Source organism: Protopterus annectens, chromosome 8.part1 (assembly GCF_019279795.1).
Source record: "Protopterus annectens isolate FY-2018-M chromosome 8.part1, PAN1.0, whole genome shotgun sequence".
In the NCBI taxonomy this organism is placed as follows: domain Eukaryota; kingdom Metazoa; phylum Chordata; order Ceratodontiformes; family Protopteridae; genus Protopterus; species Protopterus annectens.
Window position 1 is genome coordinate 314941362 of NC_056742.1, and position 27857 is coordinate 314969218.

Sequence of the window (27857 nt, forward strand, 5' to 3'; positions counted from 1 at the left end):
TCAGCAAAGGGATAGAAAGGGAGTCTAGGTATAACTAACTGGTATGGTAAAGGAAAACTCAGCCAGTGTATCCAATGAAAGGAACTCCTCTCGATCCTCCAGGAAGGGGGAAGGAGGGTGGGACGCAAGAAGGAAAGCGAGATCAAGGACAAAAAACATGGGACATTATGGTGAGTACATAATTTATGTTATGTTGTTCCAATCTTGCCTTCATTCTTGCTGATTGGGACCGCGTCCCCAGCACCCGTTTCTTGGGTGGCTCACTGGAAAAAGACTCTTCAGGACTGTGGAACCAAAAGTTGCTCTCTTCCAGGAGGCCACATCTACTTTGTAATGAGTGATAAAGGTATCAGGATTAGCCCATGTAGCTGCCGCACAGATCAAATCTAAAGGCAGTTTGGCTTGAAAGGCAAAAGAGGTAGCCAAGGCCCTAGTTGAGTGTCCAACTTTTCCTGGAAGTTTTTTGTTCCGCAAATCATAGACGTAGGTGATGGTGTCTGAAAGCCACTTAGACAAGGTTACTTTTGAGACTGAATAAGCTTTTCTATTCTCTGCAAAGGATATAAACAATTGGTCGGTCTATGAATATCCAATTGATGGAGCTTATACTCTGCCTTGTTACCATGACTGGGGAAGAATACAGGAAGCTCTATGGACTGATTTCAAGTTGAACTCTGAACACACCTTTGGTAAAGAGGGATTGGTTCTGAGAGAGAGAGATTGTCTTTGTGAAAAATCAGTATGGAGGATGAATTGATAAGGCCTGCAAATTTTGAAACCCTCCTAGCCGAGGTAATGTCAGTCAAGAAAAGGGTCTTCCATGCCAAAAATTTTAGGGGACAAGTAGCAGCTGGCTCAAAGGAGGGAAGAATCAGAGCCGCTAAAACTAAATTTAGGTCACGGGAGGGGGTTCTCTTACTGGAGGTCTTAAGAGGATAGTACCTCTTAGGAATGCTTTGCATAGCCTATGGGACATAACGTTTGAGCCCATTTCTCCCACATAAAAATTAGAAATGACAGCTAGCTGAACCTGGATAGTGGCTGCAGCTGCTCCTCACTCAAAAGTTTCAGCAAGAAATTTGAGAATCTTTGAAGGGTGCAGTAAAGGGATCAGTCTCGTTCTTGTGTGCCCAAAAAGAGGACCTCTTCTATTTACTAGCATAAAGTTTCCTGGTAGTGGGTTTGTGGAAGGAAATCAAAATGTGTTGAACTGCCAGAGAAATATCAGGAAGCCTGGCTAAGACTGGTAGTGGATAAACCAAGCTGTCTGCTTGAGAGATTAGATGGAAGGGTGGAGTGCATCCGACTGATGCATCAGATCTGGAACTGGGTCCAGGATCCAAGGCTCCCCCTGCAGATGAGGCCAAAGGAATTGGAACCATATATGACGAGGTCAGTAAGGGGCAATGAGAATTATTTTGCAACCCAGCGACTTTTGCTTACTGAAGAACCCTGGGGGATCAGGGGGAATGGTGGAAAGGCTTAAAGTAGTCCCGGGGGCCAATCATGAACAAGTGTGTCCCTGGGCGACTGTCCTGGTGGTGGGAGTAGGGCAAAGTAGCTTCTGCATTTGTTGTTGATGGGGGTGGCAAAAAGATCGCAGCATGGCTGGCCCAACTTGCGAAAAATCAAGTCTGCAATTTCCTGTTTCAGAGACCACTTGTGAGGCATCAGAATCGCCCTGCTGAGCTTGTCTACTACCACAGTGGATTTCCCAGGAACGTGCATTGCGATCAGAAAACGTTGGGAAGGCATCGCCCATTGCCATACTCGTAGAGCCTCCCAACACATGGGATAAGACCTGGTTCCACCCTGTTTGTTGATGTACCATACTACCAACATATTGTCTGCCTGAATTGCTATAGCCCCTGTAGGTAGAGAGTCTTGAAGTGCTTGCAAAGCCAGAAGCGCCGCTCTCGTGGTACTTGTGTTGCTGCCCAAGTCTCTTGAACTGTCTGTTCCAGATAATGCCCCCCCCCCCTTTATCTGGGAAGCATCTGTGGTCAATGTGGCTACAGGTTGGGGGTTTAGAAATGGCCTGCCTATTGTCACGTGAGGGGAGCGAAGCCACCATTCTAAATTCTTCATGCAGGACTCAGTGATTAAAATCTGATGTGACATTGGTAAATCCTGGAATGACCACTGAGCAAAAAGGAGCCACTGCAGAATTCTCATGTGGAAATGTGTGCTAGGGACCAGAGTAATTGCTGCAGCCATGGAACCCAAGACTTTGAGGACAAATCTTGCCTGAATTAGCTTTTGCCATGATGATTGAAACTCTACAACAAATGGTTGACATCCTTTCCTGAGGCAGCTTTGTTATCATGGTGCTTGTGTCTAAATCTGCCCCTATAAATGTAATATACTGACAAGGCAACAAGGCAGACTTTTCGTAGTTTATGGTGATGCCTAGTTGTGAACAAGTGTGAATTGTGGAGTCCCTTGCCTTGATTAGCTGATGCTCGGTGGTGGCAGTAAGGAGCCAGTCATCTAGATATGGAAACACCCGGAATCCTAGACGCCTTAGGTGAGCTGTAACTACTGCCATACATTTGGTGAACAACCTGGGGGCTGTGGTGAGACTTAAGGGCCGAGCTCTGAACTGGTAATGACTGTCTCCCAGCTGGAAGTGTAGCTATCTCCTGGTTTGCCTGACCATTTTTATGTGGTAGTACGCATCCTGGAGATTGATAGAGCACATCCAATTGTTCTGACCCAAAAAGGGAAGAATGGAATGCAGTGTTACCATCCGGAACTTTGCTTTCTTAACCGATTTGTTCAGTCTGCTGAGATCCAAAATGGGCCTCCAGTCCCCTGTCCTTTTTGGAACTAAAAAGAACCTTGAGTAAGTTCCGGATTCAATTTGGTCTGCGGGGACTTCGTGGATGGCTCTTTTTTCTAGCAACCTTTGAACTTCTAGGTTTGCTTAATTCCGAAGAGTAGGTGGAACATCTGGGACTGACTGTTGTTTTCTTGTAAGGGGGTGGTTGGGAGAAGGGAATTTTGTAACCCCTGGATATTATCGACAGTACCCATGTATCTTCCGTAATTGTATGCCAGGCATTTGGGTACAAGGACTGCCTCCAGAGGTGGACAGTCGGGCCTCCTTTCAGGAGCGCTGGAAGGGCCTACCAGAGAATGTATCTCTATCGCCCTGATTCTGTGGACCCCCCCACCACCACCGCGAGACCGACATCTTCCGTTATTTCCCCCTCTGCCCTTGGGGGAAAAATCTCCACGTGTGTCAGGCGAAGCTCCCTGGGATTTCCGGAACTACATCTTCTCGCTCTTTTGACCTTTTGAGTAAGGTCTAGAAGGAGCGGAAAAACGTACTCTCACAGCAGAGAGAGTTTTGCCATTCCATTCACACCTGGTAAGAGTCTCTTTTACCTGAGACCTGAACAACGATGAGCCATCAAAGTGGGTGGTGGTAAAGGAGGACTTGAAGGGCTCCGCAAATTGACAAAGGTGCATCTAGGAGAGTCTCCGTAAGGCAACTCTTGTGCCTGTTGCCCTACTCTCTCTATCTGCTGCGTAAGAGATCAGCCACATGGAGGAGTTAACGACAGAAGTCAAGGTCGCAAGCTGAGAAGCTGCCTTGCATGCAGCTCCCTTAGCTGTAGGATCCTGTAAGGGTATCTCCCAACTTTTTGAGGAGATCCCTCTGAAGGCGAGTAAAGTGGGACAAATAATTCAGTGACCTGAGCATAAAGGCCGCTGAAGAAAACATACGCTTCCCATACCTGTCCATCGTACAGGACTCTGTTCGGCGGATGGACAGAAGTTTCCACTAGTTCTTTCTTAGTGGCTGCTGCCACCACCATACCATCGACAGGCATGCCCTTAGATAGAAAAAGCTTGTCGTCCAGAGCAATAAATTTACTGGGCCTTCACGGAACTGGTTCGGTAGTCTCTGGAGAGCTCCAAGCCTTCCGACTCACTACAGCCAACAGTGGGTCGAAAGGCGGAGACACCCAAGAGGTAGAGGGTCGGGAACCAAATGCATCTAGGTACACAGACTCGTTCTCAGACTTGGCAAGGGACTTCCAGTCACTCCTTTGCCTAATGTTTTCCAGGATGTCTGAAAATGAGAGATCCTCAGAGCCAGAGGGGGACCGTGGGGACCCTTCTGAGTCCTCCAAGTCCATGTCTGATGTCAGGCACTCAGGGGAGTCCAAATACTTCCTCAAACTTCCTCTTCCGAGGGATCTCCTCTGAGGGGTGCTCTGAGGAGGTTTCGGAAGAGGTGGGGTCGCCCAATGGGGCATCCTGGAGCATGGGTTCCATACTCTTGGGGGAGGGGAGGTTCGAAGGCGGACAATGGCACTGAAGGAGAAGGAGCCAATGAAGCCAAGGTTGGTGCAGTCCCCGTGGACAGCACACTCCTCCACCTCGAATGAACCGTGGTCCAGGCCTGAAAGAGTTTCCGACTTTGAAGAGCCTGGAGATCTCCTCCTAACCGAGGGTGATGGCTCCAAGGCCGAAGTAGAAGTCGAGCTCACCTGAGCCGAAGCCCCAAGAGGGAGAATAGGGTCGGACAAGGGTCCGATGCCGCCTCCCCCCTCAGAGCCAACGAAGGAGCGCCGGCCCACAGATCCCTCGACAGAATGGGGTAACGAGGAGATTGGAGTGGAAGTCGGAACAGAGAGACTGGAGGTTATCGGAACTGACAGTTCCACCACAACTTCCATGCACTCCAGCTCGGAACTCAAGATAGTTGGAGGAGGAATCGATAATGATGTTGGTTGGACTGTCAGCACCACCTTCCTTATGGGCTGGGCTCGATGATAATTTTGCTAATGCCGGTGTCTTGAGAAGCCTCTTCACTACCCTCTCCGCATCATCATCTGAAAGACTCCTGGATGACTGAGAGGAATGGGTGGAAGACCAATAACTGCCTGCCACAGATTGTAAGAGCAGAGATTGTGGAACAGACCGCACCGGTTCCAGAGAGGGAGACCTGGTTCTCTTGTGAGTCCTGACTGCTCCAAGACTACTGATGCAGCCGCCGGAGAAAGAGCCTTTTCAGAATCAACACTCTGATCTGACAATGCTGAAGATTTGTCTTTTCCTTTAGATGACTCTGATATTGGAGCCAATGAGGATGATGGTTTAGTGGACTTGTCCTGTTTTTTTGCTGGCTGAGTCCCTCCCGCAGAGGCATCAAAGGGGCCTTTTAATAAGCCTCGCAAAATCAGTTTATTTTTTCTCTCCTGCAGGACCCGAGAACTGAAAGCATGGCATACAGAGCATGAGTCCTGCAGGTGTACGGCCCCTAAGCAATATACACAGCTTGTATGCCCATCAGTAAGGGACATCTTTTGACAGCACGAGTCACACTTCTTAAAACAAGAAGGTTTCGTCTCTTTAGTGGAATTCTTAGACATAGTCAGACTTAAAACACACACCTGTTATTATCAACTAAGAACAAAGGCCCTGTAATAACAATACACACAAAAGTTAAATGTCAATAAACTAGCTTAACTACAATCAAAGAAAACATTTTTTTTTTTTGAAAGGAAGGAGTGAAAAGGGAAGAGCCTCTAAGCTAAAACGGATGCTCCTAGAAATGAAGGGAATGAGGGGAAAGCCCTTTAACTAAAAACGGGGCTGAAGAGAAGGGGAACCCTCTAAGTTAAACAGGTTCTCAAGGAAAAGGTAGGGCTGAAGTAAAACAACGGCCCCAACAACAAAAACAATGGAAGGTTAGAATGAACACTAACCTGTAAAGAAACTCTCTAAGTATCTAAGAACGATTTAACAAAATATTTAGCAAAATGTTGTAAATTAGTCAAAAGGAAAAAAACACTTAGCTTGAGTCAGTAATTTGCAATCTCGATGCTGCAAGCGGCAAACGAGATCTGGCTAACTCCGGCTAGGCATGTTAGGATAGGGGCTAGCCTCAAGCCAGTAAAAGCTCTTGAGCTATAGTATACAGCCAAGTCAGAGCAGAGGATCAGCTCCAAACCCAACCAGCAAGAATGAAGTCGAGATAGGGACAACATAACATCTGTTTTTAAAAACCAATAAACCAAAACAGTGGTCTGTCTGAGTGCCCAAAATTAAAACTAGTAAACTTGAAATAAGGCACACACGGAGCTCAGCAAACGGACAACTTCTTTAATGGACACAAACACAAATAAATCCACAGTAAACGAAACCACAGCAGCACAGCACAGCAAACGAAATCACAGCAGCACAGTAACGCTCTCATGCTTGAAATGTCATTATTTTGCACCGAGAGGTGGCTGTGTAGTGTTCAGCTGGAAACTTTTGACTGAACGTGTGTACATCAATGTCAGTTAATTTTGATGAGAGAAGCGGGGTAGTACCCTGTGTAACTCCATGGGGACATTGGTATCAGGCCATGGAGGAGATGTTCATTAAATGAACGAACACCTCTTCCATGGTCTGATACCAACGTCCCCATGGAGTTGCACAGGGTGCTACCCCGCTTCTCTCATCAAAATTAACTGGCATTGATGTACACATGTTCAGTCAAAAGTTTCCAGCTGAACACTACACAGCCAATTCTCGGTGGAAAATAATGATGTTTCAAGCATGAGAGCGTTACTGTGCTGCTGTGATTTTGTTTGCTGTAGATTTATTTGTGCTTGTGTCCATTAAAGTTGTTGTCCGTTTGCTGAGCTCCATGTGTGCCTTATTTCAGGTTTATCTGTTTTTAACAGCCATTGTTCAAGCAATACATACAAATATTATCAACGAACTAAAGGGGCGCCTATTATTTCATCGAAGAGTTACATCATGGAAAGGCATTTTGAGTGGCATTTTTTCGAAGAAGACATTCATCAAACTGTTCTGACTGAGATCACATTATGGTGGAGATCAGGAAATTTGCCCTTTATGCAATGTAGTGCAATCTCGTAGTTGGTATATATAATTAGCAGGGGGTGTGGGGGTTCAATGAACGGCATATTCGATGATGTACATCTTCAATGCTACAATATAGTCCCAACTAAAGTATACTGTGCATTAACTAAGAAAAAAAATAATTTACTGTGTCTTAGTTTATGGTGCATTTACCTTGTACCTTACAATTATCAGTCATACTGACACACGCTACTGAGATTTCTAATGATTAAAGGAGAACCACACCCATAGACTGAAAAAAAAACATGTTTATTTCATAATGGTTTGGTGTTTCCTAAAATTTACCACCATTCTGGGACTATTTACAGGTTTTTAAATATTTTCATACATAATTTCTGAGTCTGACCACATGGGGTTGGATATCTTGAAGTAATTCTGATTGTTTAGGCTGCCTCTAGGTATTCGACAATGCAGTGCTTGTCTGTAAAAAAATGACATCAAGCAGGCCTCTTTCTTCCTGAAGCGCCTGTCACTGCATTGATTTTACATGCATACACTGCTTTCAGTCAGTTTTAAGTAACATTTCATGCCATTCAATGACTACTTAAAACACAAACAGTGCAAATGCCACAGAACAGACTTTCTAAGTGCTTTTTACTGCTGCTTCTTTTTAGAATGGCTAAACTGCAGTCTTTTGTGAATTGTACTACTTTGACTTGTATCCCATCCCCCTTAACACCTAACTTCCCCAGCTGTCAAAGCGCTAAGGGAATTTGAGCTGTTACCTGCTGTGATTGACAGCCAGCAGGAGACTTGACTCATGTACGGTTTCCCTGTTCTAGCCTTTACTTTCTGTATGGGTAGGGGAAGGACCAGGGAGCTGTGACATCACAGCATGGGTGTGTGTTTTAGGATGGTCATGGTGATGTCAGTTTGGGGAGGGAATTGGCCAGAAAACTACCTGTATTCAGTGGCCTTGATGACATCAGTGAATTGGAGACTGAAGCAAGCTTTTCCAGGGCAGGATAAAAGTTTTTTGAAAGCGAAACCACCACAGTACATTAAGATATTGCTCTAGTGGAGAGAAACAGTCGATTTAAAAATATTTTAAATGCTGTACTGTTGTTTATTCATAGCAGAGACAGTAAATAGGGAGAAAAAGGACAGAGAAGTTGAGCATTTAATAAGAGAATCCCATTGTCCTTTAAAGTCATTAAAATGCATCTATACAAGCAGAAAATGTCAACACAGGCCACTATGCTTAAGTATTCCTTATAATACCCTACAGACTGTTAGCAGGTAAGTTTTAAATTTTAGTAATGTATGAAAATGACCGCTATAGGCACATTGCCTGCTGATGTCATGCTTCTAAGTGAATGAGCTAGTAAGTACATAGGAGGGGATTCCATTGTCACTTAACCCTCAGCAATGCAGGACAGGACCGAGTACACAGCAGAATACACTGTCTTCACACTTAAAAGGGTGAGAACCAAAACACATACTACTAGTTTAGAGATAGCCAAACTATATAAAGCAAAGATTTTATTACAGTATTTTAAATGTTTTTTCCAATTTTTTCTATATGCTTTTTTCCTTCTCTTTTATACTTATTGACCATAACCCTGTAACTCTCAGTATTGAATCCACTTGTTCCCACACTAGTTAAGATTTTCCAGCGCTATGGTAAGGACTACCTAAGATGGAGCATCATAGATGGTTTGTGCTCTTGTCAGGATCTCTGCAATGACAGCAATTCTATTTGGGCCATACAACATCCCCATCCCTTGTGTTTGAGCAGCTACATCAGATTATCAGTGTGCATCACAATGCAGTCCAATATAATCACAAGAAGCAGTACATGGCTTCAGACTGAAAATATTTTTTTTAATACATATATGTACAGGGGAATAATCCCCTTTACCTCCCACCAATACCACAACTGTCACCCACCTGTAAACTGAACAGCAAACTTTCTCTGCTGACCCGGTTCTAAATAAAATGAATGTGAAAATAGTCACTTTGTCTCTAAACTTAAAGTACTTTAGGGTTTTCCATAAAACTTTCTCAAACCGGTACAGGTCCCCTTTCCATAGCATTACACACAAAGACGTTTTGATAATAATGCTAACATCCCAATGACATTTCTCAAATAAGATATCTTCCAATAAAACAATGGACAAACAATTGCTCCCATGACAGGCAATCACCAAGGAGCCTACTAAGCCCTGTGCTAACCACATCCCTAATCCTGACCATTTTTATGCCTTGAAAATCTCCACTTGCTTGGTGATACATGTGCAAGGTGGACCTACCACTTCCTCCCGCAGGCCAAGCATGACAGCATCACCCACTCATTACTTAATATCCATCTCCACCCAGATTTCCAATCTCTTGAGACACTAATCAAACTCAAATTGACTGAAAAGTAATCAGAACCTTGATCCTTCTAAGCTACACAGCAGAGTTGTTCCTGTTTGAATCTCAGTTTTTTTGTTGTAATTGCTTCCATGTCGCACATCAGGTTACACTGTTTTGATCCTACCAGTATGTTTACAGTGCCTGAAGGATGTACAGCTACTGGACAAGGTGAAGAGGATGCTCTAGCTGACAGCATAAAAAAGGTAAACAATACTCTACAGTTACTGCAAGCAACTCAGACTTATGCTCCACTAAAGTACTATACAGACTATACAGTGTAGATCCTCAACTTCTACTATCAAGATAGAGACATTTGTTGCAATGTTGTGCCTACTAATATACACTACTACAATATTTCCGGCGGCTCTAACTAAAAAGCCAACTTAACACAACTCCAATGCACATTTTAGATTCAGGCTGTCATCACCGATAGTCACAGCACCTATCACTTCCAGTTTTCGAAGTCCTGAATTAACAGCAGGATTGTTGATCAGTGAATACAGAAGCAGTCTAAATTATTTTTACTATCCACTTTGTGGATACCATAACATGAATGACTCACAAGGTGTTTGATCAACCAAGTTTGTCCTGTGTGTCATCACCTATATATTTATAGCACCTCAGAAAATATGCTATGAGCACAAATGTACTTACAGTGGATAAACAGCCATTGTCTTTATGGAGACACAGATGCTAATAAGACAGCTATTTAGTGTGATGTAATGTTTCAGTTAGTGCACATGTGCTTACAGAAACAGCAACTACCCAAACGAATTCTGGACTGGCTTCCTATAAAATTCCAGGATACTGAGTTGGGAGGTTTATCCAGCAATACCAACAAGCCCTACTCCAAATGAGATGTTACATCGGTTTACCTTTGAAACATTGAAAACCAGCTTTCCGAACAGTCAGTCGGGCGAACCGAAAAGCCAAATCCTGATTGTCGAACGTCTTTGAAGTTCGAAACTCATCAAATCGAACAGTAGATTCGCTGAGTTTCGAACACAGATGTCGAACACACAATGTAATGCAGGGGTGCAAGCCCCCCTGCACCCCCCACACACCCCTACTTTAATATTCTAATTCCGAGGTCGCATTACAGTGGGAAAGGGATCCATTTCCCGATCCCCACTATAGTGCACTCCGCACCCACAATGCCGAATCTGCAATGAGCGACTGCAATGTGCATTCGCTCATTGCACATTCGATGCATTTTTTTTTCAGCTTTGAACTTGAAAGCATACTTCCCACAACTGTCTTTCGACAAGTTGCATTTCGACATTTCAAAGGTAAACCGTTACCATCAATACTACTACTTCATATTAAATTATTAACAGTTATAAGCTTGTCAAGCATAACAGTTAAATAAAATGACTGGCGTAACTATGCTTTTAGGTAATCTAGGATGGACATCTTTAAAAAAAACATTTAACTGGTATTACTGAAGCCAGTAGTGTGAGACACTGAGCATGTTGACGAAGTTAACATGCTTTTTATTGTAGGAACAACTGGTCCTGTAGGAAACCAGAAGTATATGTAATCTAAAATGCAACACAAAGTAACACAAGGAACTATTAGCAAACACTGTCTTGGTACATTTCAATGTCTAGTGGGGAAGGTAATACCTAATTTAAATCCTTATAGCTTCCACATGAGACAATAACAGTGTGAGATATAAAAGTAATGTAAACGCAAATTCAGAAGATCATATTTTATCACGTACTGTACTGATTCTATTAGTTCATTTATTTTTGTATTCTGCAACATTTTATGAATATAATAAAACACCTATGGATACAAAACAGGAAAACAAACTACAAACCTTTTCATTTTTTCTTGTTCACTAGTATCCAGTGCTTTTAGAGTTCTGGCATACAGAATCACAATATCAGATCTCTTGGCTTTCTTGTTGCACTAAAATTAACAAACAAACAAATACATACATAAAGTGATATAGATATCTAAAACTAACTGCTTCTATAACCATTTAAATTACAGCTGTATAACATCTACTAGCAAAGCAGAATGGCGCACCACAGTACAGAGAGAACACTGAATATATCCCAACAGATACAAAAACCCTAGATCAGAAGTTTAATACTCAAGAAGGAAGTTTAAGTAAACAAAAAGGGCATGCAAAGTGTCTCTTTCCTCTTGTCATTATCTATACCACTGCAAAGGGCACATCCTAAAATCCCATCTAGCAAGTAACAGATTTGCCATGGCAGTTACAGTCAAATACAGCTAATGAAAAGAACTCGACTTACAGCTGAATGAGACACTCATTTCAAAATAGCAAAAAAAATCCACAGCCAAGCTACTAAAGGACAAAATAAATCCCTACAAAACAATGGAACTCCTCTACTTATCTTAAAAAGATTGTGTGTTTTATTCAAAAACCAGTCAAGCGCTTTAATCTTACAACAAACTTTCATTAAAGCTGTTATAAACACGCTTCAAAAACTAAGCATCTATCATGAGATCAGTATTGGACAATCAGAATCAGCAAGTTAAATTAGCATATATGAAACCTTAAAGGTACATTGCAGGATTTGTAAATGCAGTTCTTCCTCGGTCCAAAACCTAAACACTGCCACCCAGTTCACTACTGACCTCCCTCTTTGTGAGGAGCAATACCACCCATGGCATCAACAGTCTTTAAATGGAGACTTGATCCTCTATCCCAGTCCTGTTTTAGTTCTGTGTGTGCAGTAAAAACTCGGCTTTTGGGTTCCCCTATTTCACATAATACTGTCTAGCAAATCTTTAGTGCTGGAGATCCAGATAATTTCAGAGAGTATTCTACAAGTGCATACAACTGTATTTAATAATTGAGAGTGCAGTAAATGTGTAGTATTTTCCTTGAGAAGACTTTCTGCTGTAAGTGTTGTCTCGTAATCTCTTACTTGAAAGCAGCAGCTCTCTCTAACCAGTTTTTAAAGTCTAGTAAAAGAAACTATTTTACTTTATTTTTAGGTATTATTTCATATTTTATTAATGGTTAAGTCCCAACATACAAGTCCACTGCTCTGGTAGCAGTACACTGTGGAATCCAAAAGCAAATGCTAGCCTGTAATACCACTTTCCTGTTAAAATTTCACTACCTGAATTTGCTATTAAAGCTTTTTCATTCTATTAATATTACATTGGTTAAATATCATACCTTCAACCATATTTGTTAAAATGTGGATACGTTTTGTGTTCTTTCATTATAGTAGTAGCAGTCAAACTACCACAATATTTCTTTGACAACAGTTCGCAACACCTGAATTCCGAACAGTTCAGTTTGTGGAATTTCCCTGATTTTGCATCATGCATTTGAAGTGATCTTTATAATACTTCTCACTTTTCTTCTGAATCACTAAAGAGTGCAGTTAGTAATTGTATCATTAGATCAGCTTTTTTATTGTTCAGATAATGCTCATTAATGCAAACTTGTCATTCAATTGACTTTTTGAATGAATTACAATAATATTTAATAACTGTCCCTTTTGAGTGAAGTATAGCAATATTTAATAAATATTTCTTGTCCTGCACATTTGTCATTTGATGCTTTTTGTTTTGTTGTCGATTCCTAAGCAAAGAAGTTGACAGCCATGCGTAGGTACTAACAGTATAATACTTTCAACCATTACGGTTAGACTTAGAGATAACATTACAAAGTGTGCAATGTAGAAGCAATTATTTACAATTAAAAATGCTGTGTGTGCAACTTTACTGACCAAAGGCAGATTTTTCACACAATCAATCAAGGAAAATCTTAAGCACTTACAGGAAATGCTAATTACTGTCAAACTGTGCATTACTTCTCATCACTGAATGCAGCTAGAGCTACATTTCAGATACATGGCCTTTGCATCTAAGTGCAAAATCATGTATTTGAGACCCAAACATTTTTATTTTACCAACATTTATTACATCACATGAAAAGGAAAAAAAAACGGCTCTTGGTAAATAATGCTCATCATAGGCACTAAGCATTTCTCTATATCCCAATTCAGTATACCTCTTAAATATCCTGACTTTTGCAGAATGTTGCTCAGTTTGTTTCCTATTTTTGCCCTCTCTCTAGTAAAATTTTTAATTTTCTGGTAAAATATGAGAATTGCAGTCAGTAATGTCAGATATTAGAAGTGTTGTTCAGAAAATGCAAGTTGATTCAACGCCTGTTCTATTACATTTTTAAGTGAATTAGAGTAATATTTAAAAATGGTTCTTGATTTTGCATCCCTGTCCTTCCATTTTTTTGCCTTTGTCCAGAATTATTCAACAAAGAAGTTGAGAGGTATGCCATTCAGTGCCTTGCACCATGTTAGTACTCTTTTTCAGTGGGTAATGCATGCCAATCTTTCCTTACCACCAGAATGAACAGGTAATTGTTTTATGCCAACTGTATGATTTAACACTGAGGATTAAGGCTATGAGCTCTCATAAGGAGCTGACTGTTACAAATCAAGAATTGATTTCATGCCTGTTGTGTGGCTGAACAAGTTAACCACTACTGCAGACTCATCCAAGAAGAAATGGTAATACTGCAACAGTAGTCAAATCCTCCAAGATTCCTAATTGCAATGCATTTCCTTTCTTAGCAGTTTTGTCACTATCAAGCGACTCATACAAGTCAGGCATCAGAGATGGACTATATCTCGCTTATTAACTGTTAATGTTGTATCTTGTTGTATCTTTCGGCTTTTCCCGGTTAGGGGTCGCCACAGCGGAACTCCGGTCCGCTAATAATTGGTAGTTGATTTTTACGTGCCGAGTTACCAGCCCTGATGCACAACCTTCAATGAAGGTACGCCCATTCACGCATGTCTCCACGCATCAGACGCTCTATCCGAGAATCGAACCGGACAGCGTCTTACTGTGAGGCGACAACGCTACCGCAGCACCACCACTGCGGATTAACTGTTAATCTAACCCCTTAAAATCTTGACCAAATTTAGCATTGCACATTTATACATTAAAACAGCTGTCTGTGCACGCAACTGTTTATATATATTTTGTTCCATTCTTCGCTGGCTGCTTTTGTACACAGTCTCATGTCCTTCCTATGTTGACATGGATTTAATCTACGTACCCTAGTTTCCTCCCACATCACAAAGACATGTGGTCCTCTTATTGACACTCAGTTGTAGGTGTGTGTGATAGATAAGAAAAGCACAGCTTTGTGGGTGGGAGGATGTCATAATGGTCAAGGTGTTTACCTTGCAAACACGAGGTACAGGGTTTGATTCTCACATGGGGTAATTGGCTAGGTTTAAAATGGCCCACAGCGGCAATTAGCCTAGTACTAACCTATGAACAGCAATACACTTCTGTTCCATGCTTGTTTAATAAATTCTATGGACGGTGGCTTTTGACTGCGTGGCTCCTAGAAAAGAAGGATGCGACTCTAAATAATTGGCTAGATTGTGTGCACGTGTATGTCTGTATATAGACACACACAAACGTGAACAATATATCACATTTTTATTATTTCTTATATGTATAAATATAGAGACCTGTTGGCATAATGGTTAAGGTCTTTGTCTCTCATGCACACGGTACAATGTTCAGTTCTGACCTTCGACCAATACCTGTTTGGAGTTTGCATGCTTTCAGTGTGTGTTTGTTGGGTTCTCTCAACTCCAGAAAACTTGTTGAGTGCTTTCATCTCAAGTTCACCAATGAATGGCGCTGTGGGGGCAGCAGCACAGACTCTACATGGTGCCCTATGGGGGAAGAGTTGTTTAGACCATCTGTTTTGGGCATCTACTGTGATGCGCAGTTTCCTCAAGATAGAACACAGATCACAGATGGTGTGCCGTGGCAGGGCTAAATACTAGATGGTGTTAAATATGCCTCAAAGCGATTCAGTCATGTTGATTAATATTGCCAAATGGGCATGGGTATTAGCCAGTGATAAGTGGGTTGAGGACCCGGCCTACTCTGAACTATGCCAGGAACCCATGCTAACGGTGGAAGGGTGCATGTGCCCCTACTGGCCAGTGTGCCACAAAGCTCAGCAGTCCTGGGCCAATAAGCTACTGGCCGGCAGGTGTCCAGCTGCCAAGCTTGGGTTACCTGGGATAGCTCTGCTGAGTGAAAGCTGGACATAAAACCAATCAACCTGCTAAACATGAACCAAGAATTGTTCACTCAATGTAGGTTCACTGACAGGATAGAGCATGGAAGTGGATGACACACGATGATACAGAGGAGATTGGATATCCTATGTATCCAAGAAACAAGATGGAAGGGCAGTGCAGCAAAGCCACTCAGCTTGGGATCCAGAGTCTACTACTCAAGTACGACAGGCCAGAAATGGTGTGGGAAATGCAGTAAGACAGAGATTTCAGAAGGCATTGAGAAATGTCAGCAGAATTAGTGACAGACTCATTACAGTCAGACTCCAACCTAATGATAGGACCGTATTCATAATCTCATCCTATGTCCCACAGCAGGGTTGTGATAGTGAAGAGAAGAGTACATTCAATCAGCAGTTGCAGGACCTACTAGATAAACCAGGACAACATGAACTGGTATTAATAACGGGTGACTTGAATGCACACATCAGGGCAGACAAACAGGATATGAGGACTGCCTCGGTCCACATGAGTGGAGCAACAGGAATACAGGACAGGGCATTCTAGACTTCTGTCTGGCAAATGGCTTGATAGTAGCCAATACATGGTTTAGAATGAGAGACAGTAACAAGATCACATACAAGAGTAGCCAACAGGCAATGCAGGTAGACTTCCTCCTAGTAAGGAAAGGCCACTGGAGTAGACTCCGTGACTTTAAAGTCATACTCAGTGGAATAGTCGGCCCACACCAAAAATCACTGGTTGGCGCAATCAGTTGCAAGTACTGGGCAGAGAAGGCTCTAAGGTCAACGGAGACCAGGCTGAAGACCTGGAAGCTGACTGGATAGAAAGTACAACAGTTCAAGGAATTACTCAGGGCTCTAGTGCCCCAAGAAGAGGAGGAAATAGGTGGAGTTGAAGAAGAATGGCTGTGCCTCAAAACAGTGTGCGTGAAGACTAAAAAACAGATATGTGATGTAGCCAGGTATGGAAACAAGGTACATATGGAAAGGTGGTGTTGGAATGTACAAATCGAGAAAGTCATCAAAAGAAAGGAGTGCAAGAAAAAGTGGAAGGCAGAAAAGATGGACCAGGCTAAGAAGGGATATTGGTTGGCTAACAAAGAGGCTAACAATGGAGTTGCAATAGCAAAGAACAAGACATCAGAAGCACTCTACCAGCTTCTGGAAAGTGACTCAGTAGGTGGCACAAATAAACTATATCAGTTTGCAAAGCAAAATCAGAAAGATAAAGAAGATGGTCAGACACCCTTCATAAGGGATGCTGGCAACAACCCACTCACCAGCCCAAAGGACATCAAAGGCAGATGGAATGAGTACTTCCAGCAGCTTCTGAATGAAGAAAACCCCACAGAAGCTGTACTGCCTCAGACATAGCCTACAATGATAGAAGATAAGCCCACCCTAGAAGTAGTAAGAACAGCAGTAAGGAAAATGAAATCAGGGAAAGCAGCAGGCTCAGACGAGGTCACAGCACATATGATAAATAAATACACTGGGTGAGATAGGGGAAATGGCTCTTGAGGATACTCGTAGGATTGTGGACAGAGAGAGGCGTATCCCAGATGACTGGAGAATAAGCATACTCATGCCACTGTACAAGAACAAATGGGCCATCCACAACTGTGGGCAGTACAGAGGTACCAAGCTCTTGTCACACTGCATGAAAGTTCTGCAGAGGGTGATAGAAAAACATCTATACAGAATAGTAGAAAGTAAGATGGGAGATGAGCAATTCGAATTCAGATCAGGATATAGCACAACTGACTCAGTGTTCGCAGTGAGACAGATAGCTGAAAAGAATCTAGAGATAAGGAAAGAGTCCAACTGGGCATTCCAAGACTTGGAGAAAGCATATGACAAGGTCCCAAGAAAACTGCTTTGGGCAGTCTTACAGTGGTTCGAAGTCCCAAAAACATTTGTACAAAGATCCAATGACTGAAGTATGAACAGTGTTTGGTCCCGAACAGGGGTTTTCAGTGGGAGTGAGTGTACATCAGGGTTCATTCTCTGAGCTCACTGCTGTTCATACTAGTGATGGATTACATCAGCAAACAAGTCAGAGGAGACAGATCAACAAAGTTGCTGTATGCAGACAATGCAACATTACAGGCAGACTCTGAGCAAGAACTTCAGAAAAGGATAGTGGAATGGAAAGCAAAACTTAAGGCACATGGGATGAAATTGAGTACACATAAGACAGTTTTAATGGCAGTAAATGGGGGGAATCATAAGAAGCTGAAAACTGAGACAGAAGGAAAAATAGTGGAACAGGTTAATAGCTTCAAGTATCTGGAAGAGTTGGTTGAGGACACAGAAGTCTGAACAAGGTCGTCAAAAGTAGAATCAGAGGAGTTGCAGCCAACTAGCACAGTGTGTTAGGTGTAGTATACAAGACAAAAAGCCAAAGAAGCTGAAAAGTAAAGTGGACAAAACAGTGCTGTGACCAGTACTACTGTATGGTACAGAAACTTGGGAATTAAAGGCGGTGCAGGCAAGGAAGCTAGAGGTGATGGAGATGAAGTGCCCAAGACAAGTAGTAGGTTCCACACTGTGGAACATGCAACAAAATGAGGACAGAGTAGAAGCCAAAGTAGCTCCATCTGTAGAAAAGGTTAGAGAACAAATCTCGTGGTTCAGACACATGTGAAGAAAAGCAGAACACAATCTGGTGAAGATTTGGGACAGACAGGAAGAAGGCAAGAAGAAACGAGGGTGTGCAGCACAGAGGTGGATGGATTGTGTGAGAAGACCTGTGACAGTCCGGCATTAGGAAGGTTAGAATGGTCTTGGAAAGACAGATGGTGACAATTGATACAACACCCCAACCCATTGTAGAAAAGGAAAAAATGGGTTGATTATTATGACAGTTTAGTATATGCAGATGTGTTTGAAGGTGGGATTTATAAGGTGCCTGACTTGACCTGTTGTTAGTTCAATAAGTGAGTCAGTTATATTAACTGACCCTGTGGGCACAAACTTATGTCCCTTTAACAACTCAAAATGGTCTTTTGTTAACTCCACACCCGCACAGTTATTAATTTTAAAGTCCTGATAAATACCACTGAGCCCCTCTTTGAGAAACCTAATTATTTCATCATTGTTGGTCCTTTATTGTGGTAGTCCCACCTCTGCTTGTTGTGTGACTGTTGCCCGATTGGTTGGATTTTTACTTTGAAGAATACTTCTTAGAAAATAGGATAGATGTGGACACCTACAAACTTTTACAAAAGAAAAAGCCAGTGATGCCGAATATTTTCGGTATACCAAAGGTTCACAAGAACATTGACAAACCTCCTTTTAGGCCTATTGTGACTAGTAGGGGGAGTAAGACTCATCCCTTGGCCATTCTTGAGAACAAATGGTGCAAAGACCAAGACCCCCCCCCCCCCATCTTCTGAAAGACTCTCGGGAATTTTTAGGAAAATTAAAACAGGATTTATGGAAGGAAGGGCTTATTTTCCTCACTACTGATGTAGTGGACCTCTTTACCAGTATTCCTAAAATTGAGGGGATGGAACTTTTTTATAATTCCATGCGACAATTTTCTTCCCTTTCAGAAGACAGGATTAGGCTCTTAGTTGAGCTGATGGAACTCATTCTGGACAATAATTTTGTCCACTTTGAAGGTGAATTTTACCAGCAAATCAGAGGAGTTGCGATAGGGGCAGCCTGTGCCCCCACCTATGCCAATATTGTCATGCTGGAATGGGAGGATGAATTAATTCTGAAGAGTTCCTTTGCCAAGTACCTACAGCTTTATGTGAGGTTTTTGGATGATATTTTTATTCTGTGGGATGGTACAGTAGACCAAATGAGTGAGTTTATGAAACATTTGAATGGTAGCAGTGGCTACTTTAGGTTTACACATTCTTGGAACTTTCTGAGTATTAGTTACTTGGACGTTAAGATTTCCCAATGGCACAACAAATTCATTCCCAACCTTTATAGGAAAGAAACCTTTTGTAATGCATACCTGCACTACAGTAGCAACCATCCGTACCATCAGAAGAAAGGACTGGTAAAGGATCAGGCCATACTGGTGGCAAGAATGACCTCTGATAGTAAAGAACTGGAACAGGAGTTTGACTTGAAGAAAATGTTTATAGAAAGGAAATATCCCCACAGAAGATGGTGGATAGTATTTTTGAAGAATTAAGGAAAGGTGGAGGTACCAAGTATCCATCCCTGTTAGGGATGGATTTTACTAATCAAAATAGGAACAAGGGAGACAACAAATACAAAAAAGCCCTAGTATTGGAACACAATGTTTATTCCCAAGAGATTAGGGAAGTTATAAAGAAGAACTGGAGTATTTTTAAGGTTAACAATGAAGTTTCTCAGTTGGTTGGGCCTGAACCCCTTTTTGTAAGCAAAACTGGTATGAACTTTAATCTTAGAAACTGTTAAACAGACAAAAATGTTGGTACTGGTACCACATCTTGTGGTAGTTGTGCATATGGTATGTACATTATGAAAGAGAAAACAATGTTTTTGGACAATGTTTTGCATACTAAGGTTTCCTTTGTGAAAGGGAATTGTAATACCAACAAACTAGTGTACCTAGCTAAATGTGACAGCTGCTCAGGATACTATGTTGGAAAGACAGAGATAGCTTTGAAATCAAGAATTTATGAGCACCTTTATGCAATCAGAAAGGAAAAGGAAGTTAATGCATTGTACAGGCACTCTGTTGTGTATAGTAATTTTGTAAGTTTAGCTTAGCATACTGGAAAAGGTACAGATTCATTCCAGGGGTGGTGATTGGCAAAGACATTTGTTAAAAAGAGAACTTGTCTGGCAGTTGCAAGTAAATGCATCATCCCCCCCCCCCCCCCAGGTTTGAACGACCAAGTATCTCTCAAACCCATACTGAGTGAAAAAGCAGATTTGTTAACATAAATTTTAAAATAATTCAACATGATTTTTATGTATTTTTATTTATGTTTCACAGTTTATTCTATTTTGAAAAATGTTTTTGTAAGTACTTGTGATTGGAATAGGTGCTTTGTGCACCTTTAACACGGGATTTTTTTAATTACTAGCATTTCATGATTGGTTGAACTTCAGCTAGTTTATAAATAAGACGATGAATGTGAGTGTATTTTATCTGAAGTCTCCATGAGAGATGAAAGTGCTTATGTGATGTGTTTTAACTAATAAAAATAATAGTATTTTATTCATGTTGAAGTCCGGCTAATTTTTGCACATTTTTTTTTACTTATTTTTAATATTCCTTGTGACTGAAACTCTGGTGTTTACTGTCAATAGTTACTTAGTATTTTCATGCTCTTTTATTATTTATTATTAAATATATATTCTACTTTTCATTGTGGCTGGTCATTTTAGAGAATATTTAAGCTTTGAGAGAATTTGCATATATTTATTTGGTGACAACCCTGTCTCCGCCTGAAAGCCTGGCTGCTTGGTCAACATTACTATTTGTATTAATATTAATTTCACTCAGTATAATATTCATTTCATTCAGTATAATTGAATACCCTTGCAATAGCCTTTGGTAGTTGACTTTGTAGTGCCTGGTGGCAGTGATAACTAACTGGGCAGAACGGGGCATAGCTAGTAAACCTGTACCAGTCACGCACGTGTGTGTGTGTGTGTGTGTGTGTGTGTGTGTGTGTGTGTGTGTGTGTGTGTGTGTGTGTGTGTGTGTGTGCACGCGCGCATGCATGTGTGAGCTACTTGGAGCAGGGACATGTAGCATTGGCTTCACAGAGAGAGTGGTGGAGGACTTGGCTTGGGCACTCAGCTGAGGACTTAACTCTGCATTTGGACCAATAGGGAGTCTTACAACAGCTATACCCCTGCATATGGGAGGACCTTCCAAGGACCCAGGCAGTTAGAGATCCATAAGCCTGAGCAGCCTCATATGCAAAGTCATGCAGAGATTTAACATGGAATTAGTCAACACTAATACAGGGATCCTCCAAACACTAGACCAATCTCAATATGGATTCCACAAAGCAGGTCATGCTTACTCAACTTTGTGAACTTTTTGAAAGCCCATCAATGCAATGGATGAAGGTAAAATGGTTCACGCCACTTACAACAACCAGGCCAATGCTTCTGACACAATACTCCTACTCAGGCATAATACAGAAGCTTAATAAATTAGGAATAAACCCCATCAACATCAGCTGGACTGCCACCTAGCTCACAGATAGGATGCAGGAAATGAAAATAATGGAAGCTACCTCCCCAAAAAAGACCAGTCACCCGTGGAGACCCCCATGATTTGGTGCTGGGATTTCTTCTGCACAGCATCTACTTCTCAAAAGTAAAAGTCAGTATTTAAGGGCCATGGCTAAGTTTGCAGAGGGCTAAAAACTAGAAGCAATGATTAAATACCAAAAGACACAGCCATACTACAGGAAGGTTTGTCTCAAACAAATAAAAGTTGCCAGACCCCTCGACTAAAGGTAAATACCAAAAACTTCCTTTGGAAAGTTGACTTCCCTGGGGAACTACCACACTGAGAACACACCCCAAACAGTTGACCCAGCAGTTTGGGATTTGGGAACTTATGTGGACAGTGACCTAACTTTTGACCAGCATGTGTCCATTGAGGTAAGGAAATCCCGCTATACTGTGCAGTTCATAAACAGAGGAATACCTTTTAGATCTAAGAATGGCACTGTCCCACTTTACTCAGTCATCATTACGCCAGTCATTGAGCTTAATGTCCATTTTGGCATGCATCTGTTCAGGCACAAGCAACAGCTGAAACACCTGCAGAGATGCCTTACAAAATGTCCTACAGGGACTGCCTTAATGTCCTGTGCTATATTCAATATCTTACAGACTTGCTAAGATGTGACCTTTAGCAAGCAAACAAGGTATCCTCAGACCTACTACTGATGGACTTAACATTTGACTTGCAGAAGTGAAGTATCAGATGTACCTGATCTAGGGACCTAAACCTCTTCCACAACATTAACAAATCAGTTTGGGGGGACAGGTATATCTAGCAGGGGATATCACAGCTCTGGAATAGTCTGCCTATTCATGTAGAATAAAGCTCATCCTTTGCCACATTCAAACATAGCCTGAATCAATGCATGGAAAATAGAAAATTTCCCCCTGTACTACTAATGGACAGAGGCAGCTCTTAAATGCTTTATCTCAGTGCTTGGGTCGTCTCCAAATATCTCTTATTAGAACTAGTAATTATCATTAGAATAATAAATGAATATAGATCTTAGAAAGGTTTGGGAGAACCTGCACTCCAACATAATAAGTTCATTTTAAACAACAAACTGGATAACTGAGTAGAATTAAAATGGTGTGGAAGGGTAATTAGCCTGGTACTAGCATACTACCATATGAAACTAATCATGCTAAATCTAAATCTATACATTAATTGATGCATATTAAACTGGTTCACAGGCAAAACCCATCAAGCCCAGATTGGGGACACCAAAGGCACACTGCCAAGTAGGGTGCCATAAAGCTCTGTAAGGCGAATAGTCTCATTTTATATTTGTTTCTTCAATTTGTAAGCTGATGATAAGGGTCTCTGGTTGATCACTTTTGTAAATAACTGTAAACTTGAAGCTATTAACAGGACTCCCAGATGCTTCAGGAGAGTTTATCCTGTACACAGACTGTGGACCTGGCACCATTTGTAAGGTAAACTTCAAAAAAGGGCAGTATTCTACCTTTTTAGAACACATGCACCCTGGAATCTACCACAGAATAAAGATCCCCTTCAAATCAGTAATGGAATTGGGAACCTGGGCACCTCAGCAGACAGTGAGTCTGTCTTTAACTACCATGTCTCTATGGTCATTATAAAAGACTTGTACTTAAACCAGATTATTAATGGTTATAATGATTATTATCAATTCCTTAGATAAAGGGATCTTATCTTGCCTCTGTTTTTAGTCCTACAGTGCTACCTTTTTCATGTACCTAACTAAACACATGATCAAACTTAAAAGATTCCAATGTTTACTCACCAGGAAAGTCTATGTCCTAAACTTAATGTCCTTATACAGAACACCTTAAAGTTCTATCTCTATCCTTAGTCTCACAGATGGTGACCTCTTGTCTAGCCTACAAGGCCTCATGATCTTGTCTTGTATGACCTTCAAAACACACACAAAACACACACTGAACTTATTTGCTAGTGTATTGATGACATCTACTGGGTGCAGATAGGTGGTGACATTATGAATAAATTCAGAGCAATGTTAAACGATATTCCCTAGTTTCAGTTTGTTTTTCTTTTGGCTTTTCCCAGTTAGGGGTCGCCACAGCGGAACTCCGGTCCACTAATGATTGGCAGTCGATTTTTATGGTGCCGAGGTGCTAGCCCGACGCCCAACCTTCAACGAAGGCACGCCCATTCACGCATGTCTTTCGAACACCACTCGACCGCGGAGAGGACATGCAGACTCTACACAGAAGGCGCACCAGCCAAGAATTGAACGGGAGAACCTCTTGCTATGAGGTGTCAACGCTACCGCTGCACCACCGCGGCTAACATATTCCCTAGTTTCAGTGGCAAAGCTAAATATGGATTTATAATTGTCCTTGGAGTCAGATGCTAACCTACGCTCATAGGCTGTTTTAGTACACCTAATGCTATTTTTCAAGTTTCTAGTAATATTTCTAATTTGAATTTGAACTATTTGATTTTTTGGGATCTGCTTTATAATTGAAGGATTTTTTTTCTTTTGTTGTAAAGTTTATTTGTGCTCGTGGACCACCAAAATAATTTGTTTTTGAATTTCCCATAAAATTTTGCCCAAGTCAGGACTGCTAGCTCTAAACATTTATAAAAGTGGGAGTAGGACTCTTTCATGAAACTATCTGCTATGGCAAGATTGCGATTGATGCTGCTGTCAATCACATCTTACCACAGAATTTGATGAATTTAGTATGCATGAAATGCTTGACTTCTGAGAAATTTGATACAGTGGCTTTTTTGAATGTGAAAGCAATTAGTTTATGGTCTGACTTAACGGGGAAGGAGATACCAGGGGCACAGTGCAAAAAATTGTTATATTTATTAGTTCTAGAGTGAGAATATGTTTGCCTTCATTGGGTTTGCTAACTATCTGTTCCACGGACATATTTTTATACTATATCTAAAAACTTGTAAGCATAATACACACTAGCGGTATAGGTGCTCCAGTTTATTAAGGGGTAGTTCAAGTCTCCCAAAAATAATGTAATTTTTGTTAACTGGCATTTCACTGAATGCAAATAGGAACTTTGCATGATTTTCAGGGGACATGGAGGATGTCTTGTAACAAGCTGTAATTATTGATTGCTAATCGTTATACCATTCAAAATTGATGGGTTATCGGTTCCGTCCTAAGAACAGAGTCGGTCTTATACCAAGCTTGCCCCAGCCAAAAACTCTCAAGCTAAGCTTTTATCCATACTACCTTTCTCCCTGTTAACCCAGATCTCATTTGCTGCGTAGTCGTAAAGCTGTGTTCAAGCCAGCTCTCAGCTAAGTCTTATATTTTTTTATATATATATATATATATATATATATATATATATATATATATTTTTTTTTTTTGTTTATTGGAAAGTCTTGATACTTTTATTCAACTGTTATTTTATTCATTTCTACCCTTGTAAGTTTCTACCCTATCTTTCCAAACTTTCCTGTCAAACTACCTTTTGGTAATCTTTGTACCATCACTGGTACACACCCTTCTTCCCTACCTGCTGTGGTAATCTCCTAGTACCACTGTTGGTACTACTTCTGGTTCTTTGCCCTAACTATTTATATAATATTAATATTTTATTTACTTGTCTTTTGCTCTGCCCCACACTCTTCACCTGCTTAAGAGAGTCCTGAGCGGTGGACAGATTGGGGAAGTAAGTTTTTGCTTCATCGACCTTTGCAATCTGGTCCTCGAACTACCTGGCACATTTTACCAGACTCCAGAGAGAACTAATCTCCGAACTGTCTGGTACTCTATCAATACAAGTGTCTGACGAGGTAAATGACAAGGTGGCCTTGCAGCTAGCAAATCTGGAATCAATATTTAATTCGTCCATGAGGTTAATTTCACATGCAACCGAAGGGGCGGCAAGAGCTGCGGTTTCAGGTGTAGTTATGAGACGTCATTTCTGGATGAGGTTTTGTGACTTCGCGGATCCCTTTTAGTCTTCCTTCCTTAACGCTCCAGTGGAAGGACACTCTAGCCAGGTGTGAACAGGAAGGCAAGACGCTGTCTGCTGTTGGTGCACGTTTTTCCTCTCCTCGGCATTCCTTCTCCAGGAACCAAAGAAGTGGAAAACTGTGTGACAAAAAGTCTCAGGGTCCTTTTCGTGACACACATGGCGAGTTCACCCCCCCAGAGGCAGAGGGGGCAACTCTTCTGGAAGATGCCCCTACAGAGGCAGATGGGGTCTGCGTAATCAGGGTTCCATAGACTCGTTCTCTGGACAACCCTACCAGCACTCCTGAAGAGCAGCCTAATTGCTTTCCTCTGGAAGCAGTCAGGGGAACGTCTTTCTCTGCACCACAATGCCTGGCTATTAATTACCACCAATTCCTGGGTGAAGAAGATAATAAACAGAGGTTAGCAAATTCCATTTGATTCCTACCCAAAGCCACCAAAACAAATTCCCGACTTTCCACTCAATCTAAGGAAAGAAGCAGCTCTACAGATAGAAAAGCTGCATCAAAAAAGTGTCATCCAAAAAGTCCCACCAGACCAGATCGGATCTGGATTTTACTCAAGATTCTTTTTGTGTCAAAAAAAACAGGGTACTGGAGACCAATTTCAGACCTCAGCAGTTTAAACAAGTTTGTCACCCAGACAAAATTCCAGATGGTCATGGTTCAGGCCATCCTCCCCTTTCTGAGGGAAGGCAATTGGATATGGTCGATAGACCTTCAGGATGCGTATTACCACAGCAAAATGGACAAACGCTCCAAAAGGTTTCTTCCCTTCCTCCTGGGAGCCAATCATTACCAATTCTGCGCTCTGCCCTGACTCTCTACAACCCCCAAAGTGCTCACCAAATGCATGGCAGTAGTGGCAGCTCACTTGAGACTACAAGGATTCCGTGTGTTTCTGGTTCCTTATCACCCCCTCCAAGCACCTACTGGTAACAGCCTTGTATTACACCTTGTCTTTGGCAAATCTTCGGGGAATCTCCATAAACTGGGAGAAATCCAATTTGACTCCAACCCATTATTTGCAATTTATAGGTGTGATTTTCAATACCCGTTCTTGCTTAATCTCTCTCCCAGATCACAAAGACTAAGGGATCCAGCTCCGAGTGATACTCTGCCACAACATGGTTTAAGCTCAAGAGGTCCTGCAGCTGTTAGGTTCAATGTCAGCATCAGTATCAATAGTACCCCTTTCAAAGCTTCACATGAGACTCCTACAATGGTTTTTATTAACCCAGTGGTATCAAATCTCGAATCGATGCAAGCAAGACCTAACTTGATGGATGAAGTCACACACAACTTTGAAGCCGACCCTTCTACCCTCTCAGCCCAGTGCCACTGTGACCACGGATGCTTCCTTAATAGGGTGAGTGGGGGGGGGGGGGGACATTTTCAGGAAATGACAGTCCAAGGCACATGGTCCAATATAGCGGCCAATCTTTTGGAGTTGCAAGCATTCCAGTCTGCCCTTCCTTCGGGAACAATTGCTATCCAATCTGACAGGTCAGTAGTTTGGTATATCAACAAACAAGGAGGAACCAAGCCCTACCCCCTATGTTGAGAGGCCATGAGAGTTTGGCAATGGGCTATAGCTTCCAACCGCTTTCTCACAGTAACGCATATCCCAGGGAATTCCAACATGATTGCAGACAAGTTGAGCAGATTAATTCTCCTGCCTCACAAGTGGTCCCTCAACTCTAACACGTTGGGGCCAGCCTTGCTGCAACCTATTCGCCTATCCGTCAAACCACAAATGCAGCAACTACTTTACCCTAATTCTCCCACAGGGGGAGTCCCCGAGGGAAGCTCTAATCCACGATTGGCCCACGAGACTTCTACATGCTTACCCCCCCCCCCATCCCTCTGATTCCTCAATTCGTGAAGAAAGCTCTTCGGTTGAAAAGCAAAGTGATCCTCATAGCACCTTACTGGAACCGACAGGTATGGTTCCCCTTTCTCCGGCCTCACCTACTTTGCTGAGCGTGGATCCCGGATCCAACTCCAGATCTGATTTCTCACCCCCAAGGGTTGAGCCACCCGAACCTGACTAGTCTCAAGCTCAGAGCTTGCCCTCTTCACTTCCAATGATCGCCAGGCATAGTAATCTCTCCTCTCCAGTATGTGACATTATCCTGGCTTCGCACAAACCATCCAAGAAACTTTATGGTGACAAATGGAAAAGATTTTCAGTTTGGTCTAGACAGAGAAAACTAGACCCATACTCAGCACTGGTCTCTGCTGTACTACAGTACTTATCAAACTTCTTTGAAGAGGGTGCCGTAGCATCAACTACACAAGTTCATTTAGCTGCCATTTCAAACTTTCATAATGGTTTTGGTGACCCTTTCCTAA

General features: G+C 41.9%; 1 protein-coding gene across 5 annotated transcripts in view; it reads right to left on the reverse strand.

Moving 5' to 3' along the window:
• RFWD3 (ring finger and WD repeat domain 3) overlaps positions 1-27857 on the reverse strand; it is a 948792-nt gene that overhangs the window by 481695 nt on the left and 439240 nt on the right. For all 5 annotated transcript variants that reach the window (XM_044081898.1, XM_044081901.1, XM_044081897.1 and 2 more), the window contains exon 6: positions 11072-11163. In XM_044081898.1, coding sequence (XP_043937833.1) covers positions 11072-11163 — 92 coding nt within the window. The remainder of the gene's footprint in view (positions 1-11071; positions 11164-27857) is intronic.